Source organism: Ipomoea nil, unplaced genomic scaffold (assembly GCF_001879475.1).
Source record: "Ipomoea nil cultivar Tokyo-kokei standard unplaced genomic scaffold, Asagao_1.1 scaffold2480, whole genome shotgun sequence".
NCBI lineage: Eukaryota > Viridiplantae > Streptophyta > Magnoliopsida > Solanales > Convolvulaceae > Ipomoea > Ipomoea nil.
In genome coordinates this window covers 6,569,202-6,594,775 of record NW_017618908.1, presented here as the reverse complement: position 1 = coordinate 6,594,775, position 25,574 = coordinate 6,569,202, and the positions used below count along the sequence as shown (strand labels likewise).

General features: G+C 37.1%; 2 protein-coding genes across 4 annotated transcripts; both read right to left on the bottom strand.

The window, feature by feature from the left end:
* Positions 1 to 8,417: 8,417 nt before the first annotated feature.
* Positions 8,418 to 9,419, bottom strand: LOC109153305 (probable BOI-related E3 ubiquitin-protein ligase 3). The gene is made up of 2 exons (XM_019301197.1): positions 9,078 to 9,419; positions 8,418 to 9,001 (listed from the first exon to the last, which is right to left on the bottom strand). Exons 1-2 carry the CDS (start codon positions 9,345 to 9,347, stop codon positions 8,630 to 8,632), a joined length of 642 nt encoding a protein of 213 aa, XP_019156742.1. The 5' UTR covers positions 9,348 to 9,419; the 3' UTR covers positions 8,418 to 8,629.
* A 1,635-nt stretch (positions 9,420 to 11,054) lies between these two features.
* LOC109153306 lies at positions 11,055 to 14,361 on the bottom strand. 3 transcript variants are annotated; one of them, XR_002049492.1, is made up of 4 exons: positions 13,530 to 14,360; positions 12,704 to 12,740; positions 11,742 to 11,865; positions 11,055 to 11,441 (listed from the first exon to the last, which is right to left on the bottom strand). XR_002049492.1 is itself a non-coding variant. In XM_019301198.1 (4 exons), the coding sequence occupies exons 2-4, from the start codon at positions 14,014 to 14,016 to the stop codon at positions 11,829 to 11,831; spliced, it is 561 nt and encodes a 186-aa protein (XP_019156743.1). In that variant the 5' UTR covers positions 14,017 to 14,027; positions 14,076 to 14,361; the 3' UTR covers positions 11,055 to 11,828. The 3 variants fall into 3 exon arrangements, 2 of the variants coding, with proteins under 2 accessions (XP_019156743.1, XP_019156744.1); XM_019301198.1 differs by having other exon boundaries at positions 11,055 to 11,865; positions 13,530 to 14,027; positions 14,076 to 14,361; XM_019301199.1 differs by lacking the exon at positions 12,704 to 12,740 and having other exon boundaries at positions 11,055 to 11,865; positions 13,505 to 14,360.
* Positions 14,362 to 25,574: the final 11,213 nt, after the last annotated feature.

The following is a 25,574-nucleotide window of genomic DNA, read 5'->3' as shown; positions in this document are numbered from 1 at the left end:
TAGGTTACTCTAATGTATTTATTCGGCTTTGTTATTTACTTTTCATTATTTATAAATAAACTAATTTATTATTTTTTTTTGTTTCTTTTTTTTTTCTCCTTTTAAGAGTTTATGGATTCAGATAAAAAATAGTTTGCTCTGGTAGAGTTGGAGAAGTTGCTATCTTTGTGGGGAAGAGCCTGAAGGACTTTCTAGAAATGCCAATTCCGGACGAAACTAGCATGGGTTTGAATGAAAACATGTTGATAGCCGAAGAGTTGGCGTATGACAAGGAATTGAAGACAGAGCATGAAACATTAGTAACACGACCGACGAGCAAAAGAATGTTTACGACGTTCGTGACAATTTAGACTAGCGTTTTTACAAAGTTGCAAACAATTATTTTAGTGACAAACATAATCAATCTCGACTATATTATCTTGTATTCGTAAACTTAGAATTACGCATTTAAATAAGTAAATTCAACCTTCAATTACCTATGCATGAACATCTCTCTCATATAATCTTGCATTGATATACTTTGAATTACTTATTTAAAATTAAATATTGGGCATTATTCCAATCACGCAATGCGCGTGAAAACTAGTTTATACTTTGAAGTACTTATTTAAAATTAAATATTGGACATTTTCTCAATCACACAATGCGCATGAAAACTAGTTTTAGGTAATAATTAACATATATAACCAGTGGCGGACCCAGAAATTTTTATCAGTGGGGGCGAAATCATTAAAGCAAAAGGGATAGTTTGAAAAACAATGAAAAACAATATAGTCATACATATTGTTGGATATAAGTGAAAAACAAAACACATCAAAATTTTATAAAAATATTCATAACAAAATATGAAACATAATTAATTTGATAAAATAATTCAAATAGAAAACCCATTATAAATTACACATCTCATTATTTATATATATATATATATATATATATATATATATATATATATATATATATATATATATAGATTTTGGATCCGGTGCACACCCCCTTGGCAGATGAGCTCGTGAGCACTCTTCTTGGTCGTTGATGGGTTTTTTTTGAACGGTCAGATGGTATGTTGATGGAATACACGTGTGATTGTTTTAGGGATTGTTTTGTAATTTTCATTTGGCATTTATTATGTCTACGCATATTAACGGAGTTAATTTGGTTAAGAGAGTAGATAAAATAGGAATTTTGTTTTGTTATCTCCGCTGTCTTCTTTCTCGGTCTCTTCCGCTTCCCATCAGCTCTCGTTCCTTCTTCACCCGCGTCCTCAACACTTCGCATAATCTCTCCGGCGTACTCAAAGTTGCAGTTTCTTCATGGCTGGTTCAAGCAGGAGTCTGTCCAAGAGGCTTAGGGGAATCTCTTCTACTTCAAATACAGGTATTATGTTCATCCATTCTTTTATTTTGTCGTTCTTTATCCGGTCGCATTTTTGGTTTTCCATGGTGGGGTTTTAACCGGCTTCTTTACCGGCCGGAGTGGTTGTGGGTTTTTGGATTTTTGTATTTTTATTTTGGTCGTAGTTCCTCTGGGCGCTTTAGTTTTCCGGTATTTTCATCTCGGGTTTAAGGATGGTGGTCGTTGATTCGAGTAGGGGTGGTGGGCGGCGAGTGTGTTGTTGTCGTTGGTCGAATTCTGGGTCTAGGGTTACGTTTTTCGAATTTTTTTTTTCTAATCGGTTGGGGTATTAATGGGGTCGATGGTGTTTCGTTTATGAGACTGGGAGAATGTTTGCCTGGTTTTTTTTTCCTGTTGTTCATGGAGGGGGGCGGTGGCGTGGGTGTTAACTGGTGGTGGTTTGTGCGTTTGTGACTGTGACCGTGTGCAATTTAGATTTAAACTGTGGTTGGGGAATTGCTAATGCTTGTTTTGTTGTTGTTTTTTCTTTTTTTCTTTTTTTCTTTTCTAATCGGTTGTGGTATTAATGGGGTCGATGGTGCTTCGTTTATGAGACTGTAATGTGTATTTTGTTTTTATTTCATGCAATGTGTATTTTGGTTTTAGTATTTGCTCAATTTTTTTATTAGGGGTACGAGGCTTCAAATGTGTGGGTAATTGGCTTGTGGCGGTTTTTTTTTTTTTTTTTTTTTTTTTTTTTTTTTTTTTTTTTTTTTTTTTTCTTTTTTTGTAGTGGTGACATGTTTACTTTCCATGTTTTTTTATGTGTAGGTTTTTTTGGTTGTATGTGTCTTCCATTGTCTTTTTTCCAACCTAGAATGGAGTTTGGGTTTTGGATTTATTGGTGGGGTAAATGCATATGGGTCCAATAGTTTACTGTGATAGTGTCTGGAGTTGTAATATGCATTATGGTTTTCTGTTTCCACTTTTTTCATGATGGGGTGGTGGGCTACTGGTTTTGGGGGCGGTGGTTGTTGCGTTGTAGGTGGTCGGTTTGTGCATGTTAGGGGTCAAGTGTGGTCGGGTTTGTCAATGTTGGTTTTATTTCGGTTTTGTACGTATGCGGGTTCCATCACTTGTATTGGTTGTCTGTGTATTTATTTTTGTTGTTTTTTGAGATTTTTGGACTTACCTAATCGTGGCATAGGTTTGTGTGTTTCAATATGTTCCTTTGTGCAGGTTAGAGTGTAATCTACAAGCCAATTTGCACTAGTTTTTTAACGGGGATTTTCATTTGGGGCACTAGCATTATGTTCCTTTGCGCAGGTTGGTGCGCGTATGATATTCGGTCGATGTGTGCTTTTTAATTTATTTATTATTTATTAGGGGTTCGGGATGGTTCTCGTCTATTGGTGGTGGTTTGTGCGTTGTGTCTGTGACCGTGTGCATTTTAGATTTAAAGTGTGGTGGAGCAATTGCTAATGATTGTTTTGTTGTTGTTGTTTTTTTTTTTTAGGTGGGTGCACCACTGTTTTTTTGTTGGTGCGTGTTTTTTTTTTTATCGGTCGGGGTTTTCGGGTTTTGCCTTGTTAGTTGTGGTAGTTTGTGCGTAGCAGTGTATTACCGTTTCCACGTTAGGGTGTGGTTTAGTTGATAATTGGCACTACTAGTTTTTTGGGATTTTTGGACTTACGTAATCGGGTGGCATAGGTTTGTGCATAGCAATATGTTCCTTTGTGCAAGTTAGAGTGTAATGTACAAGCTAAATTGCACTAGTTTTTTTAACGGGGGTTTTCATTTGGGCACTAGAAGTATGTTCCTTTGTGCAGGTTGGTGCGTTTGTGTCTGTGACCGTGTGCAATTTAGATTTAAAGTGTGGTGGGGGAATTGCTAATGCTTGTTTTGTTGTTGTTTTTTCTTTTTTAGGTGGGTGCACCACTGTTTTTTTGTTGGTGCGTGTTTTTTGTTTTATCGGTCGGGGTTTTCGGGATTTGCCTTGGTAGGTGTGGTAGTTTGTGCGTAGCAGTGTATTACTGTTTCGATGTTAGGGTGTGGTTTAGTTGATAATTGGCACTATAAGTTATATTTCCATGTCTTCTTCATTTAGGTTTGGTGCGTTTTTTTTGTTGGGTCGGTTCGCCTTCATTTACTTATAACCCTCACGTGAACAAACTATTTTCTTTCTCATGATTACTCCCTGATGTCCCTTAAGTTCTTTGGGGAATTGCTACTGCTTGGTTTTTTTTTTTTTTTTTTTTTTTTTTTTTTTTTTTTTTTTTTTTAAGGCTGGTGCACAACTGTTGTTGTGTTGATGCTTTTTTGGGGTCTGCCTTGTTAGGTGTGGTGGTTTATGCTTAGCAGTGTCTTACCGTTTGCAAGATAGGTTGTGGTGTAGTTGCTATTTGGCACTGTTATTTATATTTTCGTGTCTTTTTCATTTAGGTTGGTGCGTTTCTATAGTTTGGTGGATGCGTTTCTGTTGTTAGCACTAACATGGTTTTTGATTATTTGCTTGTTTTGGTTACTTAGTTGTATAAATTGTAATGACTTTGTTTTTTGTTTAAAAAACGAACAGTTAAACAGTGCGGGGTTCGGGCTTGTGTTTTTTTTTTCTTTTTCATTTTTTTGGGGTGTAACTCTGATTAATTCTTGCCGTTACCAGGCGATGATCCTTCTGAGCCGGTTGTTGCTGTTGCGCCTGAGCGGGTAGTTACTGTAATTGCTGAGCCGGTAGGTGCTGCCAATGTGGTTGATCCTTTGCCCCAGGCTGCGGTTGCTGCTGTTATTGATGAACCCGCACAACCAGCGCCGGAATAAACCATTTGGTGTTTCTTCCCATGTAAACTGTTTTTTAGTGTGATTGTTTTTTGCTCCTAGACGTTTGTTTGGTTTACGGTTTACAATGTCAACATTCCCGTGATTTAGATGTTTCCCGTTTTTCTTTTTTACGGAGTGGTTGCTTTTTATTTCCCCCTTCGTTATTTTAATCAGTTTGTGCAATAATGTTATTCAGGGGGTAAGTGATACAAAGCAAATGTGTGTATCTAGAACTAAATTAATTTACACACAGATCCAGTTCTCAATTAATTTTTAGGTCATCTAATTTTAATTAAACCTTCTTGCTCATGAATCGCTTGGTCCACGCACCAACCAAACAACACACACGCATCAACCTAACAACAGAAACGCAAATAAACTAAATGAGAAAGACATGAAAATATAAATAATATTGTCAATTAGCAACTAAACCACACCCTATCTTGTACACGGTAAGACACTGCTACGCACAAACAACCACACCAAACAAGGCAACCCCCAAAAAACGCATCAACACGAAAACAGTGATGCATCCGCCTAAAAAAAGAAGAAAAAAAATAGTTTGTTCACGTGAGGGTTATAAGTAAATGTAGGCGCTTCAACTCAACAAGAAAAATGCACAAAGCCTAAATGAAGAAGACCGGAAAATATAACTAATAGCGCCAATTATCAACTAAACCACACCCTAACTTGCAAACGTTAATACACTGCTACGCAAAAAAAAAAAAAAAAAAAAAAAAAAAAAAAAAAAACAACCACGGCCCCACCGCATAACATCAGTATAATGCACAGATGATTAATACTACACGCACCCGGCCACTAAGCTCCCATCATATATACTTGATGTCATAAACCCGGACGGGTAGCACATGCTTATATGCATCCACGCTACCACGCGCCAGCTGTTTCCTGAGGTTCTGAGATAGACCTAATTGATAGTCAGCTATTCCCATCAACCAAAACATTAGTAACGTTCCTATTGGTAATATGCACAGACCAACACACGACTACGCACCAACATAGTATCTAATCATCTATACTGCACTGCCTATTGTTACTCCACGAACCCGGCCCCTAAGCTCCCATTATATATACATGACGTACTAAAGCCGGAAGGGTTACAGACTCTGGTATGCATCCACGATTACACGTAAATGCTGCTTCGAGAGGTTCAAAGATACCGGTATTTCGTCGGCCGTTCATCAAGTCAACAAAACCAGTAAGAAATGCAAATACATATATTACGCACACGCCACTATGAACGAATGCAAATACCTGTGCTTGGTCCAGCCATTATTGAAGTGTGTTTCTTAGTTCTCTCTGTGCTGCGTTTTCTGACTCTCGTCCTTCTGCACTATCAGTATCATTCACGCGTTTAAAGTTTACTACGTGTATGCTGTTGATGAAACGATCCATCTCCTCAATTACCATACATTATATCCCTAATTTAATGCTTAAGATTCCATTACAATTAATGCCATAAATAGTTCAATAAGTACAATTACAGTTTAATCCTTTTGGTTAATATATATCCTTTCTTCTTTTAATAATCTCTAATTATCTGAACCATTGATGGAAAATTAATCAATGGATAGCATGAGTTCTCATGACCTCATTTATCAAAGGGGGTGCACCAGATTCGAAGCCTATATATATATATATATATATATATATATATATATATATATATATATATATATATATCCATTAAGCTGTGAGCTGTTGAAAGACAAAAAACAATAAAGGTGAGCATTTGGGGATTCGACCCCCATACAACTGTTGAAAGCCAAAACAATGAAGGTTGGCATTGAGGGATTCGACCCCCAGACCATTACTAATGGTGAAACACGGCTCTACCAACTACTCTACAAAATACTCCCTCTGTCCCATTTTGCATGTCTTACTTTCCTTTTTAGTTTGTCCCAAAATGTTGTCCTCTTTCCAAAATTGAACATCACCATCATTCTACTTTTTCCCAAATTACCCTTATGACTTTTGCTTTTATTTCCAAAAGTGAAAAAGTGAAGGGCATAATTGGAAAATACATAACATTTACTTTAATTCCTTAAAAAGCGTGCAAAAAGCAAATGAGACAACCAATTCGGGACGGAGGGAGTACATTGTTTACAGTTATTCGTTTTTATTTACATATCATAAAAACGTGTACTATATATACATACATATATACAAAGACTATATATGGGGTGGGGATGGGGTGAGTGGGGGCAGCTGCCCCCATGCTAGGTCCGCCCTTGTATATAACTCTAATATGGTGGATGCATGTGCATGGTAACAATAGTGAAAAATATAACAGAACGGTTATAGTATAATGTATAAAAAAAATTAACAAAAAAAAAAAACGAACATAAATGAATGGTTTAACCTTCATTCACACTTATTATGTTTTTAGATTTTAGATACAAAATATAATTAAATTAATGAACCATGCAACTTTTTTTTAATGATTCTCAACTCATGTTTTTTTTTTTTTTAATACTACGGACTCATGCACCTAGGTGCAACTACTTATAACTATTTGTGCAACTACTTAGAAATATATGTATAACTACTTATAACTATATGTGCACTTAGTATTGATGCTCAGTGTAAATTTTTACTTGCACCTATAATATATTTTACATGCACTTGTAATACATTTTACTTGCACTACGATGTTCAATTATTTACGAAAATGCCACCGCGCTTTTTAAAAAAAAAAAATCAATGTTTCTCATCCATTAGATCTGGACACGTGGACAGACAGAATCCATTCTTATTTCGCTCCTGGGCGAAGCATGCGCACCTGAGTGCGATTTTATAGGGATGCACTCAGGTGCGAATAAGTGCCTAGGAAGGAATATACGAACGAATAAGCGACACGTGTCCAAATCTAATAGCTTAAAAAAAACGCGGTGGTAATTATTTTTTCAGCCAATATCATCTCCACTGAGCCTCGAACCCACAACCTCCCCTATAAAAAAGCAACTTGGTGCCATTGGACAATAGGGTCTTTGGCCTCAACTCATGTTTATTACACACTGACAAACAAGTTACAGTAACACATCCAATAACAAAACTCATCTTTGTCAATGGCAGTGCTGTGTGCCTGTGTCCAGCAAAAGCAGATTAATGAGTAAATTTAAAAAGTAGAAATTAAAGCAAACATATAGCATTAGAACAGGGTTGAATATGCCACCAACACAAAGTATGTCAATCAGGTTAGTTTCACAGTTACTTATGAACTGTAAGTGGCATCTGAGGAATGTAATGTATTAACCTATTCTGATTCATATTTGTATCGTACTATCAATATTTTTCTGGAAATTGATAGATGGCATTGAAACATTCAGTGTGAATGTAAATTCACCAAATTCATTACACAAAGTATATTATGTGACAGCTCAAAGTATAGAGCCCAAATGCAAAGGGGAAACCCCGCGGGACTAACTCAGCTGGTTCGACCGATCATCCTAAAACCTTACTCCGAGCATGGGAGGTCATTGGAAGACCGATCAGAGGTCAAAGGTGAGGACTAATAGAGCGACTTGGGATTTACCTCCTCCGAGCAGGGATTCTGAGGGCACCTGACCTGCTGTTTGATTGAAGAATCTTTAAAGGCAAGTAAAAGAATGTTTCATACATATCAGCATCATATATTAGCTCTACACTCTGTTAAAACTTTCCAGTCCAGTGATGGGTAGATACATTCATTAGCTACAAACATTAAAGCAGAAACCTAAAAAGAATTATTCATTGATAAACACAAAAGAAAAAGCATTTAAATGATAACTTACACCAGCTTTAGGTTCTTGCAGAAGGCTTTTTTGGGAATAACCTTTTGCCTCCAAGAATAATGGAAATGGATTCTTTGAAAAATGCCAATTAACAAAGTGTCAACAGGTACAATAGACTATGCTCTGAAGCAATTTCAGGTCCTTTAAGCTGTGAATAACCTTTTTTGTTACAAAATATATTGCTAACATGTATATTTCCCTGCAAATTTATGTGCATGATCAGAAGCGAATTGAAGCTCTAGAAGCAATTTAGAAGTTGCAAGGACCCTTCAGTTTTGATTTCATAGTAAGTTTGATTAGTACCACACTACCACCTGAAGAGTAAGTACATATATATCCTACATTTAACGCACCTGAAGAGTAACCAGAGGATTTCATTAAACACCAGTTAGATTCAAATCAGACTTAGGCTCTGTTTGACAGTAAAAGATAAAACCCATATTTATTATCACAATTGATATACTTCCTCAATTTCAAAAAAATGAAAATTTTAATTCACTAGTGTTGAAGAAAAAGAATTTACAGAGAAATCTTTTGAATCTGTGACCTCCATTTATAAGAAGACGATCATAAAGTCTTTGAGTCTTTGACCATGGAGAGAAATCTAATTTTTTACATTATCACAAAAAGGACTAATCCGTAAAATCTGTTTCTCTGCTTTTTTTTTTTTTTTTCTTTTATCATCAAGAAGACATGTTAGAGTTACATACTGGGCAACATCGTACCAGGGAGGACCCACAAACTGTGCAGAGACAGAGATGCCGACACGGCAGCAACAACACACTCGATTCTCCGCGGCCGTGATCGGTGCTTCCACAGCAAGACTCGGCGTCTTCCTCCACCGGCGCGACGGCGGGGCAGGAGACGCGCTCGTCGGCGGCGACGTGGGCGAGGACTTGCTCCAGATTGGTTCGGAGGGAATGATTCTCCACGTAGAGGCTCTTCACCCTCTCCTTCATTCTTTGGATCTCTTCGTCTTTCTCCCTCAGTTTCTTCACCATCCCTTCTCCGATCTCTTTCTGCCTCTCCTCCAATTCCATCCTCACTTTCTTCGCCTGCAAAACAAATTCAAGATCAGAAAAACACAAAAATTAAAACCTCTGTAAATATCAAATATGTGTGTGTACGTACATGATGCTTCACGATTTGTGTGTTCTTGGCAGAGGCGAAAACAGGGGAAGGATTATAGAGATGGAGAGAATCTCTAGATCGCTTCACCTGAAGCCGATGACTATTTCCGGCGCTGCCATTCACCGCAGTCTTCACCGGCGGCCGAGATCTATTGAACGGGAGAATGCTCTGTCCGGCCAACCTTGGCTTAGTATTCATGAAATCGCCCAATGGTATGAAATCGGAGAATTCTGGGAGGAGGAGAATGTTGGAATTGGCTTCAACCGCCATCAGAGAGCTTAACCAAGACGAGAGAGAAGACAGAGAAAGAAGAATGGGGTTTACACTTTACACTGCAGTCGCCATTAAATAGGTGTTAAGGTTTCCTAAAACTAAATTGTCCGTTATCTAGTAACGGGAAAATTTTAAATTTTTGCCTTGATCCTCACGTTTGTATATACGGAGTATCTCTTAAGATCACATCCTTTTTAGTATTATATTTTAGCCCTCAAAACTATGATACTTATATAAATGTGCATTATTATTATTATTATTATTATTATTATTATTATTATTATTATTGTTAGTTTTCAAAATAAATATTTTGATATTTTATCTTATTTTCATTAATAATGTGTATGGTTCACAAAACAAATTTTAGAGGAATAAAAAATATATTTTATTGAAAATTGAATAAGTCAAGAATTGAATTTTATTTTACTGAAATTTTGATAAAATCTCACATTCTCTATATTCTTGTCAATTGTGACTTCATTATTGTTGTTTATTTAGTATGTGTTTGATTGGTTTCACAAAATTAAAATAAAATATACATTCAAAAAATATATGTACAATCTAAAGTAAATGATGTAAAATAAAAAACTGTTGTTATTCCTTAATAACTTTTTTTTTTTTTTTGAAAACATAACTTTTTCTTTCTGTTTTCTCAAATAATTAAATATTGCAATAAAACTTATTTGCTTGATTTAAAAAATCTTGGGACCTATCCTAAGCTAGTATTGACTGACATCCATCAAAGGGATGAATATATTTTTATATTTAAAAATAAAATAAAATGTTACTGTTGAATTACATAGTTGCACAACAAACAATCTCTCTACCTCATTTGCCCTACCCTCATTTCTAACATTACAACATCATATCTATGCCATTCAAAGGTACCTTACCTACCAACAATCAAGACTCAGTTCTCAGAATCAGTGAAACTTGGGCTACCAAAATCGCCCGAATGCGCTGAAGCAAAAGACTCGGAACTTTCCAGAGACGAGAGCAAAGAAGGTGAGCCGGAATCCAAGATAAACTCGTCGTGAATTATATGTTCTTCGTCGTAAATCGTAAATCTCTGACGTATCTGATCCAGACCCACCCAACAGAACTACAGAAGCTTGTTTATTGCTCTCTTTGCAGTTTCCACAAACCATTCATCTTCTGGCAGGGCACAGACAAGAATGAAACATTTAGTTGCATGGAGCCATTATATCGGAAGGCCTTGCATGACAACCTTTTTTGATTGAACAATCTTTAAAGGCAAGTAAAAGAATGTTTCATACATATCAGCATCATATATTAGCTCTACACTCTGTTAAAACATTCCAGTGATGGGTAGATACATTTTCACCTCAGACCTATACCCTTAATTGATTAGCTACAAACATTAAAGCAGAAACCTACAAAGAATTATTCATTGATAAACACAAAACAAAAAGCATTTAAATGATAACTTACACCAGCTTTAGGTTCTTGCAGAAGGCTTTTTTGAGAATAACCTTTCGCCTCCAAGAATAATGGAAATGGATTCTTTGAAAAATGCCAATTAACAAAGTGTCAAAAGGTACAATAGATCTCTATGCTCTGAAGCAATTTCAGGTCCTTTAAGCTGTGAATACCCTTCGTTACAAAAGATACTTCTAACATGTATATTTCCCAGCAAATTTATGTGCCTGATCAGAAGCGAAGCGAAGCTCTAGAAGCAAGAACTTGAAAGGACCAATGAATCATAATGGCCCATCAAAAGATCATATTAGTGGCAGCCACATGATTCAATTTTGATTTCATAGTATGTTTGATTAGTACCACACTACCACCTGAAAAGTAAGTACATCTCTATCCACCATTTAACCCATTTTCTCAAGAAAATTTGAAAATGGATGTCTGATAACCAACTTATCATTACAGTCTAAATCCTCATTTCAGTATGTAAAGAATCCATATATACATAAAGTTAAAGTCAAAAAATGTAACGATAATGCTTACCAGATGTACAACCAGTGTCATACAGGGAAAGGGTGGCCTGAATAGCAACATACACCACAGGGGCATTGAATGCATAAAATATTCCATAGAAACTGCAAATCACTTGTACCTCTGATTTCTCATATTAAAATGCAAAAACAAATAAATAAATTTTCAACCAAAAGTTTGCAAATCTCAATATTGAGAATTTCAATCGAGGACAAAAGGTATAATTTTTAAATAATTATTAGAAGGAAAAACAAAAAAAAGGTTAACAGAGATATGTGCATTGCAATAGAATAGATCCCAAGAAACCATCCAAATTGCGAATCAACATATTCAAGATTTCAATTGATGAAAAGGGGAAATTTTTAGCTTGATCTACAGCTTGCAGTTGATAGAGTTTAATGTCAAAAATGAGAGGATTTTTACCTTTAGATCCCAGATATTGATGTTGCAATTAGCTCTTCTGTAGTGGTTGATACCGGTGACTATATTGACTTCATGACTTGTCCCATTTCATATTATGCAATAGAATAACTCTTCCAATGAGTCTCTGTATAAAAAACCAGAGGATTTCATTAAACACCAGTTAGATTCAAATCAGACTTAAGCCCAAACACCATGTTGTGAGTATTCCATATTTTAAAATAAATACAACAAAATACCAAGTTGAACAATTAAGATATAATGAATATAACAAAGAATGCAATTTAAGAAATCTAATATGGGATCAAAATTGAAGACAATTAACATAACTTATCAAAATAGAATACATCCGGTCGAGGATGGCTACATCAGGCTATAAATACATTCATATGTACATAGGCGCATGTGTGTGCTTAAATATAAATACATTATAAATCAAAGTATGATTTTCATGAACCACCCCTGACCCCACCATAAATACTTTTTTCTTATAACTGGATCAACTTCAAGTTAAGTTATTCTAAATTAATCAATACAAGGAGTATGCACAATAGAAATGTACAGACTACCTTGGCTAAATGATTCCTCAAAAGAATTTTTTAAAGTAAATTTCTATAAATATAATTACTAAATTACTGCCGAGTGCCAATGACCTTGTGGTTTAGAGGCATGAAGTGACTTTTCCAAGCGAGAGATCATGGGTTCGAGCTCTAGTCGGAGCAGTATTGAGAAAGTAGATATGTACAGATACTACATTCTAACAGAGTTAGCACTACTCAAAAAAGAAATTGCTAAGAAAATTCACAAAGCAACAATAAACAAATCACAAATACAATTAGAATTACAAATAAATCACACAAATATTACAATTCACAAATTAAATTAAATGTTGCAAATCTCATGAAATTAGAAATAAATCACACAAATCCCATTGTCTGATTTCAAAGCTCCTCTTAGTCTCTTACTCTTCTTCACCTTTGGCAGCCACAGCCAGCACCGCCATGAGCACAAAGGCGTAGCAGACCGCTGGCACGAATCTTAGCCACCAGAGCAAGTGTTTTGAGAAGAGCACGAAAATGGCAGCAAATACTAGGCCAACTCCGACCAGATATGCCGTTCTGGCAAGTGGCAAATCTTGGTGTGCTTTCTCGGAGCAGAAGGCCGCTAAAGATGCAAGCACATCCCAATACGTTTCCCAACACAAACTACCTTGGCTAAATGATTCCTCAAAAGAATTTTTTGTAAGTAAATTTCTATAAATATAAGTACTAAATTACTTCCAATGACCTTGTGGTCTAGGGGCATGAAGTGACTTTTCCAAACGGGAGGTCATGAGTTTGAGCTCTAGTTAGGGCAGTACTGAGAAAAGTAGATATGAACAGAGACTACATTCTAACATTCTAACAGAGTCCTTACTACTCAAAGTATCAAAGAAATTGCTAAGAAAATTCAGAGCAACAATAAACAAATCACAAATACAATTAGAATTAGAAATAAATCACACAAAAGTGGGGTAACATTGAGAAAGTAGATATGAACAGATATTACATTCTAACAGAATCCGTACTACTCAAAGAATATCAAAGAAATTGCTAAGAAAATTCAGGAAGCAACAAGAAACAAATCACAAATACAAATAGAATTAGAAAGAGAGCACACAAATATCACAATTCACAAATTAAATTAAATGTTTCAAATCTCATGAAATTAGAAATAAATCACACAAATCCCACTGTCTGATTTCAAAGCTCCTCTTAGTCTCTTACCCTTCTTCACCTTTGGCAGCCACAGCCAGCACCGCCATGATCACAAAGGGGTAGCAGACCGCTGGCACGAATCTTAGCCACCATAGCAAGTGCTTTGAGAAGAGCACGATAATGGCAGCAAATACTAGGCCAACTCCGACCACCAGATATGCCCTGGCAAATCTTGGTGTGATTTCTCGGAGCAGAAGGCCGCTAAAGATGCAGACACATCCCAACATGTTTCCCAACACGAAAAACTGATCTACAGCTTCCAATTCCTGGTTTCCCAGGGCAACGACGACAGTAACGGTTGCCATAACACCTATCTGAAAGATTATTTTACTGAGATCCTCTAGCTTATCCTTCGAGGCCGTTTTACGGTTCTCTGAGGAATCGCAGGAGCTACAGGAAACCGTTTTGGGGATTTTCTTTTCAGGTTTCTGTACCGCAGTCTCTGGTGTTAGCTGGCTTTCAATATCCATTTCTTTGAGATAAAAGTGGGGAAAGATAGTAGCAAGTATCTCACCCGCCATTTTATAAGGCTGACCGCAGTGACTCTGATAGTGATACTTGGAGCGCGGCCGGGGGCTCCCTGGGAGGAAACATCCCGGGAAACACCTCTTCACCCGCTATCTATCCATAACCCCATTTCTTTGAGATAAAAACTGGAGAAAAGATGAGAATTAGTGTGTAAATAGGGGTTTAAAGGCACTTAATCTCATAGCAATACTTTTCTCCCAAATTTTTGCAGGTAGGAAACATCCCGCAACGCTTCATCCGCGTCCGGCGTCCGCGGCTCAGAAGAAGAAGAATTGGGCTGATTCAGGGAACACTCCTATGGGCGACCCGGTCAGTTCTAGTAAAGGGAAATTTATGAACCCAAACCATATTCCCGTGCAATCATTATCGCATGGACCAGGTTTACAATTTATATCCTGCACCACGGCGCGCGTTACACTGTGCACCTAGATACAAAAAGACGTCGTTTCAATTTTATTTTTTTTTTGAAATTTCCTGCCCCAGTGTTTGGTAGTTAATTTTTCTTTAAAAAAAAAAACCATGTTCAAAAATGTACATAATGTTATACTAGAATACACATAATTGTATACATGAATATATAACAAAATATACATACTCTTTTTTAAAAAATAATACACATAATCTAACATAATACATAATAAACATAAACTTTTAACATAATACACATCAACTCTTAACATAATACACAAAAATTTCCTGATTCGGATGTACATAATTGTATAAAAAGAATGTACATAATTGTATAAAAAAATGTACATAATTATATGAACAAATATACATAATTGTATGAACAAATATGCATAATCACAGCAACTTCCTACCGCGCCTCCCAAAACGACGTCGTTTTGGGAGGCGCGCGGCGCACAATGCTATGCGCGCCGTGATATAGGGTATAACGATTGCACTGCACCCTAGTTCATATGTTTGTGTTTTGTGTTATAATTTTTTGTGTCCTACGTTATAAAATTATGTAAATTAATAATTGTGTCTTATATTATAAATTTATGTGTCTTGTGTTGTAAAATTTTGTGCTTATGAACACAAATTATGTATTTAAATCATATTTGAAAAATAAGTAAATATATAATATGTGTATGTGTCTTGTGTTATACGGAGTAATTTTTTGTGTCTTATGTTATGAAATTTTGTGCCTTACGAGTATAAATGTTGTATATCGTCTTTTCAATCCAGTTGGATCCATAACATTATGCTACGTGTATTGTGTTGTGATTTTTGTATTTTGTGTTAGGAAATTATGTACCTTACGAGTATGAATTATGTACCTCATTGTTTTAATATATAGTTTATAATGCTATGTAGACTTCAGTCCATGATATAAATTGCCGTATTCGTCAAATTATTCTGTGGACCCGGGGCTAAAAATACACAATTTATATATTGAATGCTCACAATTTTATATACTAAAGGTTCACAATTTACATACTGAATATTCACAATTTGAATTGTGAACATTCAGTATATAAATTGTGGGTATTTTGATTTAAGTGCACCTTGCAAGGTGGGCAAATTATGTTGTGCATCCGGATACACAGCATATTGATCCTGCAAGGTGAACCCAGGTCCATGGCATAAATATTACGTGGTTAGCAATTGTTATTGGATGGACCATGGTCCAAAACTACACCGTTTGATTTTTTAAAAAAAAAAAAACGGAAATTTAATTTTAACGGCGTTAGTGTTTATTGATGTTTCCTTCGTTCGCCGTAACCATTGTTTCCTTTTCTCATCCTCCTTCGCTGTCATTGTCTTGTTTTCTCCTCCGCGATTTGCTTGTTCGCCGCAACTTCTTCGTTCGCCGCAACTTCTTCGTTCGCCGCATGTTCGTCGCAATTTGCTTCATTCACCGCGATTTGCTTCGACTCTGCGATTTGCATCTTCCTCTGTGATTTTTCTCTTTCCTAGAATTGCTTCTTCTCCGTCATTATGGATAATATCAATAATTCAAACAACACAGTTGATGCGATTGAATTAGATTATGATATTACAAGTATGTATATTGTCTATATGCAATTTAGGTTCGTTTTTATTTTGAATTTTGATTAATATTGCGTATTTTTTATATTGTAGAAGATGTGAATATTTTGATTCATGTTGAACCTATTTCTCTCATTGATGTTGAATCAATTCCAGGTTTGTATTTCATAATGCTTTGATCTATTGTGCCTAGAGTTTGTTTCGTTGGTTGTATGAGGGTACATAATTTTTATTCACAGGGTACATAATATTTGTTCATAGAGTACATTATTTTTGTGCAAAATATACTACATTGTTGAACATGCATATTGTGTTTATTAGATATATTATTTATATGCTTAATGTAAATTATTTACCGTTGATGGCACTTCGGGGGTGCAGCAGATGAGAGTTCACCAATTGGAGCTCAAGCTAGTTCTTTCTAATGCTATGGATGAAAGTTCTTCAATTCCAAGTTTTTTTAAAAAAAAAGTTTTTTTATTATTATCTACTTATTATTAGTTGTTTTTTAATTATATTGATGGAATGATTCATTTTTTATTATTGTTTTTTGTGTTACAATAAAGTATTTGCATGTTCTGTTGTGAAAATCAATTAACTCCACAATAGCTTCTGCTAATTGAGCAATTAACTCCACAATGAAAAGCAATTAACTCATAATGAAAAGCAAACAGTTCAAATGAACAATTCCAGCACCCAATTCAGCATCATCTCTGAATTGTTCAAACAAAAATTTCATCTAACACAAAAACCAACAATATTCATCTAACGTTTTAGAACCATCAATTACAATGCTCATTGTCTACTTATAAAGATCCCGGGCCACCTGTAGTATGGATTGTTTGTGCTCATTCATTTGTAAAAATAATATGTCGGCAGCATATTTTGCCCTCAAAGATATCAAGAATATTGCCTGCATGTATATTCAAACAAAATGGCAGTTATATAAGTCCAATTAGGTATTTATAAAAATGAAAAACAGGCACTTTAAATCACAGTACTTACATTTGCAGGTGTTCTTTAAAAACATGCACTTTAAATTGCAGCCTATCAAGGTATGAAACCTAAATAAAAAAAAAATTAAAAAAATTAGTATGAAAGCAAAAAATGCATTAATAGAATAAGCAACATAAATTGAATTAAAAGTATTACCATCAAGAAGACCAATGGTCCAGTGAAGAATGTACTTTTTGACTTCTTCCATTTCTCCACTGTTGTAGTAAGACTATTAAAAATGTACCTACACAAATTCAAATTCTTGATGTTTTTCACATCTACCAATGAGTACAAAACTTTGAAGTTTGATGTCCAATTAGCGTGGCTCAGCGTGTTCTCCATTCCTCCAACAGGATTTTGTATTCTTTAGTTACATTTGAGTTGTTCCCTTCAACAACTTCAACCTCACCCTTGAAGAGACCTAATGTGTTCTCCACATCATCCTCTGTGAGCTCCATCTTTCCACTCTCCAACATTAGATTACAACTAAAAACATCATAGTTTTCTACCAAATATGTATTTAGTGTATTGTCCATGCTGGACAATCTAAGCTCGAGTAATGATCCAAACCCAATCTCTTTAACCGCATTTTTTTGTTCATCACTGAGATTTGCCACCATTTTGTTAAACTCCATTGGTGACATCCTAGTCTTGAGCTGAATTTTCTTTGGAGCCTTTTCTTTCTTTACAGTCCTATTAGTAACATTTTTCTTTCTTTGCAGTCCTATTAGCGGCCTTTTCTTTATTTCCGTCTTCTTCATTACTTGTAGATCTTTTCCTTTTCCGGTAAGTTTTGGTAACCTCTTTTAATGATAAATCTACTTCTTGGCTAGACATATTTGCTGCAAGTAAAATGTTAGTTAATGGAATAAATCCAGCCATGCTCTATTCACTAAAAGTACTCATAAAATCATGAATTAAAATACTGTACCCAGCCATTGATATTATGTTTAGTGAATATCAGATTTCTAAGTAGAGGGAGGGGGGGGGGGGGGTGTGTGTGCCGAATAAATCCAGTCATGCTCTACAAAGATATGAGATATTCACTAAAAGAATAAACTCCATGCACTACAAAATGTACGAATAAATCATGCATAAAAAGAGGGTACCCTGTGGATTAAAATAATGTACCTAATGAACAGATATAATGTACCTTAATAAAAAACACAACTTTCAAATCTGAATGCACACAAAAATGATAAATTAAAATAAGAGTTAATACCCAAAATCGTCTTCGACTATAGTGGTTTTTCTCAATTTCGTCCTAAACGACTTTGGTGACCTAACATCATCCCAGACTTTTGTGTTTCGCTCAATTTAGTCCTCCATTTGTTATACAGTCAAATTGGTGTTAAATAAAGGGACAATTCAGTAATGTCAATATTGATCTCTCTTTATTTTCAACTTGTGAAGTGCGAAATTCCTCTTTCTTGTACGAATTACACCCAGAATTACTCCCGGACCTGCAAATCAAATTTTATATTCGCAGTTTTATGAGTAATTCTGGGAGTAATTCGTAAAAAAAAAAAAAAAAAAAAAATCGCAGTTCGCATGTCTATGAGTAAAGAGATGTCAATATTAAAATTACTTAATTGTGTATTTTTTTTTAACACCAAATGGACAGAATAACAAATGAAGGACTAAATTGAGCAAAAACACAAAAGTCTGGGACTAAATTGCACGAAACACAAAAGTCTGGGACGATATTAAGTCACCAAAGTCGTTTAGGACGAAATTGAGAAAAACCACTATAGTCGAGGACGATTTTGAGTATTAACTCATTAAAATAATGTACCAACTTAACATAAATAATGTACCTCAATCAGAAACACAAGTTTCAAATCAGAAAGTACTCATAAATCATGAATTAAAATAGTGTACCCTATGGATTAAAATAATATACCTAATGCATATAAATAATGTACATCTAACAGAAACATAATATTAGTGCACTTATGAGCTAAATGTTTTGTAACCGTGTGATGCACTTATGAGCTAAAGGTCTTTTTCCGGTTCACATCGATTTTCTTCTGAAATTTCTAGTTTGCCTTGCAAATCAAAAATTGATTATGCTACAGGTAAACTGTGAGTCAATTGGTATTTGATGCTTATACTTCCCACAATCCCACAACTGCTCAAGTGGTCACGAGAAACATCATTTATTGAGAAAGAACTAATTTAGAAAAGTTGAAAAACATTTAGTGTTGGTTAATGTGAAGTAGAAGAACATAAAATTGTCTGATTTATCCCAAAATGATACTTCTGTTGCTCTATTTTTGCTTAATATTTTAAACATTATCTCATAACAATATTGTAGTACACCGATCCCTCCTTTTACTCTCGAGAGCTCACTCGCGTCTTCTACAGAGGCTGGCAGACAATTGGTATACACACACATATTCATTCCTTTTTTTTTTTTTTTTTTTTTTCCTGAACAGGGGTGTTGTGTTTCCTGGAATCTGATTTAGTGCCTATTTTGCAAAGCTTATGTTCATGATTTTTGATCATGTATCTTATACAATTCGTAATTTTACTCCACTTTATGTACGAATTTCCTAAAATATAATATATAATCCATAACCTTTGCCTAAGTGATCTAATCTAGTTACACAAGATTTACCGAACATCCCTTTAATTTGCTACTTCTTCTTTTCAGGCTACACTGAGCTAGTCAATGAACCCCGCCAATTTTTTACCGGCAAGTATTGCTAATTTGCTATGCAGCTATTTTCCCAATTAAATTTCTGTGATTTTTTACCTACTGTAAAAATAATTTATTATTTCATGCACCAACTCTTCACAAGGAAGAAAAATAGGGAAAAGGGAATAAATAAATAAATGTTGGAAATTTGAAGCTGATAGGTAGCTGATTTTGGTTCCTGTTTTAGACATATTAGGAATCTATGTATATGAGTTTGTTTAGAACTTCTTATCCTTGTCACACTGTGACTCTCTATTTCTTATCATTGTCACACTGTAACTCTCTATTTCTTATCATTGTCACACTGTAACTCTCTATTCTATATATTCACATCATCTGATCTCATTGTAATCAAGTTCAGTAAATACAATACAATCAGTTCTCATCTGGTATCAGTAAGCTAGGGTTTTTTCTTTGTCTCTCGTCCCTATGGCTAACGGATCTGTTAATTCCTCCGAACGGACCGTGTCTGATGCTGCTATGTCGTCAAGTTCGTCGTCAATTGTGTCGCTATCCACCGCACATCACTTCATCAGTACGAAGTTAACCTACAAGAATTATTTGTTCTGGCGTACGCAAGTCGTCCCGTTTCTTCACGGGCATGACCTAATGGGATTTGTTGATGGTACGAAACCCTCACCGGCTGTTCTTCTTGCTGCCGACGCCGACACCGCCGACGCCATGCCACGGCCGAATCCCGCCTATGCCGTTTGGATGCGTCAAGATCAAGCATTGTTGTCCATGCCTGTCTCCTCCCTCTCCGACGAGGTCATGCCAATCGCCGTCGGACGTCGCACGAGTCGTGCCCTTTGGGAGGCCATTGTTTAAACGTTGTCGTCTTCCTCCCGCGCCCGCGCGTTAAACCTTCTCGGCCAGTTGCAAGGACTGGACCAGGGTGATTCTTCGGTTGCGGATTACATCGGGCGAGCTCAGGTGATTGTTGAAGAGCTCACCCTCGCCGGCCGCGTCGTCTCCCTCGACGATCAGAATCTCTTTGTTTTTCGCGGCTTGAGACCGGAATTCCGTGCCCTCACCGCATCTCTTGCCGTCCGTGGGCAGCCGGTCACGCTCCAGGAGTTGGCGGACTTCCTCGGCGCCCAGGAATTTATCGCCAGCCGTGATTACGGCGGTGCTCCGACGGCTCTTGTTGTTCAGCGCGGTGGCGGCCGATCAGGTCGCGGAGGTCAGAACCGTGGCGGCGGTCAACGAGCAGGCGGTGGCAATGGCGGGTCCAATCGTGGTGGTGGCGGTAGACAGCAAGGTGGCCGTGGGAGTGGTGGCCGCGGTCGCGGACGCAACAGTGGTGGCAATCAGGTTCAGTGCCAGATATGTAGGCGGACTGGTCACGAGGCTCATGTATGCTATAACCGGTATGATTCCCCACCTCAGGCCAATCTAACATATCAAGATAATTCAGATGTTGGTACTCCTCAGACATGGATCCCGGATACAGGGGCAACTAATCATGTTACTCCGGACATTGCTACTTTGACCACCTCAGAAGAATATGTTGGCAATGACACCTTGCGTGTCGGTGACGGTATGGGTTTATCTATTAGTCATGTTGGCCATGCTTCTTTTAATACCCCTTCTAGATCATTCACATTGTCTGATATACTTCACGTTCCACGTTTGTCTAATTCTTTATTATCTGTTCAGAAGTTTGCATCCGATAATAAAGTCTTTTTTGAGTTTCACCCCTCTTTTTTTGTTGTGAAGGATATCAATACCAAGGAAATACTTCTACGGGGCAATAGTTCTGGGGGACTATACACACTTCCATTACCTTGTTCGTTTCCATCAGCGTTTCTTTCCGCTCGTGCCTCGGCTTCCACTTGGCACAATCGTTTGGGTCATCCTCATAACCGTGTTCTTAGCCATATACTTCGATCTTGTTTTGTTAGTGGATCTCGTGATAATATTCGTTGTACTAATTCTTTATGCAATGCGTGACAATTAGGCAAATCTGCCCGTTTTCCCCTCCCTCGTGTTGCTTCCTCTAGTTCTCATGTACTGGATCTTATTTACACAGACATTTGGGGTCCTGCGCCCACTTTATCTACACTTGGCTTCCGTTACTTTGTGATCTTTGTGGATGACTATTCCCGTTATACATGGTTCTTCCCTATGAAATTAAAGTCTGATCTCTATGTCATCTTTGATAAATTTCGTACTCTTGTTGAACGGTCCTTTAATTGCAAAATAAAGGCCATTCAGTCTGATTTAGGTACTGAGTACAAAAAGTTGCATTCTTCGTTTGTTCAATTAGGAATTCAACATAGACAATCATGTGCCTATACACATGAACAGAATGGTCGTGTTGAACGAAAACATCGTCACATTGTTGAAACTGGTCTGGCTCTTCTAGCTCATGCCTCTATTCCTTTGAAATTTTGGGATTTTGCCTTTGAGACTGCTGTCTATTTAATTAACAGAATGCCATCTTCTGTATTAAATAACTCCAGTCCTCATCTCCTGTTACATAAATCCCCTCCTTCCTATCTTTTTCTTCGTGTCTTTGGATGTTTATGCTACCCTCATCTTCGACCATATAATCGTCATAAGATGTCATACAGGTCTTCTCCATGTGTCTTCCTAGGTTATCCTGAGTCATTTAGGGGGTACAGATGCATGGACTTACATACTAATAAGATTTACACATGCAGGCATGTCAGATTTGATGAAGAAGTTTTTCCCTTTGCTACTAAAACTTCTTTGCAGGATCTATCTGCTCCGTTTTCTGGACCTTGGGCGGAATCTGTTCTCAGTCACAGCGCACCTATTTTTTCCGTGTCCAATGATGAGCCGCCAGAACCGCCACTACCTGCTTCATTCGAACCAGCTGTGGGTCCCGGACAGGCTGCCTCGTCGGGTGACCCTGTGGAACCTGTTGCTCGCCGGCAAGGCCGTCCACGTGGGCGGCCCATCAGGCCCAATGTTTGTACTCACTCTACAGCCACTCGCAGCAACGCAGATGCTCCTCTTTTTGCTCTAGCAGCTCAGGTGCATCCCACGGAACCCACATGTCACTCTCAAGCTGTCAAATATCCTGAGTGGCGTGAAGCCATGGACCAAGAATTCAATGCTCTCCTGCATAACCACACATGGTCTCTAGTTCCACCCACTGCAGGTATGAATATTATTGGCTGTAAATGGGTGTGTCGTACGAAGAGAAAGGCTGATGGTGCTATTGAAAGGCATAAAGCCAGGCTGGTTGCGAAAGGTTTTAATCAGGTTCCAGGTCAGGACTTCTTCGACACTTTTAGTCCAGTGGTAAAGCCTACGACTGTAAGACTCCTTCTATCTCTAGCTTTATCATCTGGCTGGTCTATCAAACAGCTAGATGTTCATAATGCTTTTCTGAATGGTAATCTGGCTGAAACAGTTTATATGAAGCAACCCCCTGGTTATATAGATGCTAACTTCCCGAATCATGTTTGTTTGTTAAAAAGATCTCTGTGTGGGTTAAAGCAAGTTCCCAGAGCTTGGTTTAATCGACTACATACGTTCATACTATCGGTTGGCTTTCAAGCATCCAAGACAGATGTCTCTCTGTTCTATTACTCTAAAGACTCTGCTTTGGTTTATCTATTGGTGTACGTGGATGACATTCTTGTAATGGGAAGTGATCAGGGTATTATGTCTCAGCTCTTGTCCAAACTTTCTGCTACATTCAAAATCAGAGATCTTGGTGAACCAAATTTCTTTCTGGGTATTGAAACAGTTAAGAGTAACAATGGGATTATTTTATCTCAACAACAGTATATGAATGATATTTTAAAACGGGCTGGAATGTCTGAATGCAAACCCCTTTCTACACCTATCTCTGTCTCGAAAACTGTCCCCTTTAATTCAGATCTATATGATGATCCCACACAGTATAAGAGTCTAGCTGGAGCACTACAATATATCACTGTCACACGACCTGACCTATCCTTTGCAGTTAATCAGTTATGCCAGCATATGCATGCTCCCACCATATCACACTGGGAGCAGCTCAAACGGGTACTCAAGTATGTTAAGGGAACAATTGATCATGGTTTACGCATACGACGGTGCTCATCTAGAGACGTTCATGCTTTCTCTGATTCTGATTGGGCTGGTTGTCCTGACGATCGAAAATCCACGAGTGGTTTTGCTATTTTCTTGGGGAGTAATCTTATATCATGGGTTTGCAAGAAACAGAGAACTGTTGCCAGGTCATCCACTGAGGCTGAATACAAAGCTCTTGCTGATGTTTGTGCTGAGGTTCTATGGATTATGTCATTACTGCGTGAGATACAGATTCCAGGTATTTCCATTCCAAAATTATGGTGTGATAATCTAGGAGCTACATATATGAGTGTCAATCCAATCTTTCATGCGCGCACCAAGCATGTAGAGATTGATTATCATTTTGTTCGTGATCGAGTAGCTTTGGCGATATCCAAGTCAACTTCATCTCCACAAAGGATCAACTTGCTGATATCTTCACCAAAGCTCTGCCTGGACCTAGATTTTCTTCCTTAAGGGACAAGCTACAGGTTACTAGTATACACTGTGCTTGAGGGGAAGTATTAGGACTCTATGTATATGAGTCTGTTTAGAACTTCTTATCCTTGTCACACTGTGACTCTCTACTTCTTATCATTGTCACACTGTGACTCTCTATTCTATATATTCACATCATCTGATCTCATTGTAATCAAGTTCAGTAAATACAATACAATCAGTTCTCATCAGACAATTCCTTAATGTAAATAATTCTGTTATGAACAGCAGCAATGGTTGGTGAAACTATATTAGATGATTATAGAGTTATCTCATTTGTTAGAGGGCTTTTGAGCCATCCATACTACCCTTGGAGTGCAAAGTTATATTAGTTAAGATAACTTGCTAGTGGTGTCTTGCACCAAAGTAGACAAACATCCTTTGTTTCAAAGGCTTTGGACTCCATCCAACATTCTAGAATGTTAGAATGGCACAGGAGACAGTCAAAGGCACACTTTTAAACAATTGAAACCTAACCACAATAAAATGGCAGTCAATCAATGACAAAGCAAGAACTCTTTATTTCTGAGTGTTTTGCCTCATAAAATCACATGAAAATAACCCTAGGCAGTCAAATATGTACTCCCATTGGTCCTATTTTCAATAGCATATAAATAAATCTGTTTCAAATGAAGCACATCAGCACATAAAAATCAGAAATCTGAAAACTGGATTACCAATGCACACTTTTAAACAATTGAAACCTAGCCACAACAAAATGACAGTCAATCAATGACAAAGCAAGAACCCCTTATTTCTGGGTGTTTTGCCTCCTAAAATCACATAAAAATAACCCTAGGCAGTCAAATATGTACTTTATGCATATCAATAATCAATTTTGTACACAAAAACAGCTACTCGAAAATCATTTTTAAAACCCTTAGTTGAAAATGTACCTAAAGATGGCGGTGGAGTCCGATGGTAACTGAAAGCTGTAGTAGCGCGGTGGAGATGGTGTCAGAAACGGTGGAAATGGCGTCGGAGACAGTAGATAGAGCGAAACAGATGTCGAAGATTGAAGAAGCTGTGAAAGAAGAGGTCGAAGAAGCTGTGGAAAACCGAAAGCTGTAGTAGACTAGTAGCGCTGTTTTTTTTTTTTTTTTTTGGAGAGACAGCTTCGTTTTGGACCATGGTCCAGCCAATAATTTACCGCGTGGTTAGATAGTGGGCCGTCTTTATTGGTTTGAGTGGTTTCTCAAAAAAATTTGGGTGTAACGAACAAAAATAAACAAAAATTTATTATTACCATCCCAGACAAAATTAGAATACCATCCTTAAACTTTTAAGCCTCTAGCCGTAGCCTGAATTCAATCCCATCAGATTTAAAAG

Excerpts from the sequence above, each read along its gene's own strand:
- LOC109153305 (XM_019301197.1), bottom strand. The coding sequence starts at position 9,347 with ATGGCGGTTGAAGCCAATTCCAACATTCTCCTCCTCCCAGAATTCTCC. Across the intron at positions 9,002-9,077 it reads CACAAATCGTGAAGCATCAT|GCGAAGAAAGTGAGGATGGA; the intron begins GTACGTACACAC and ends TTTGTTTTGCAG.
- LOC109153306 (XM_019301198.1), bottom strand. The coding sequence starts at position 14,016 with ATGGCGGGTGAGATACTTGCTACTATCTTTCCCCACTTTTATCTCAAA. Across the intron at positions 12,741-13,529 it reads TGTGATCATGGCGGTGCTGG|TGGCGGTGCTGGCTGTGGCT; the intron begins CTGTGGCTGCCA and ends CCTTTGTGCTCA. Across the intron at positions 11,866-12,703 it reads GCTGCCAAAGGTGAAGAAGA|AGACTCATTGGAAGAGTTAT; the intron begins GTAAGAGACTAA and ends TTTTTTATACAG.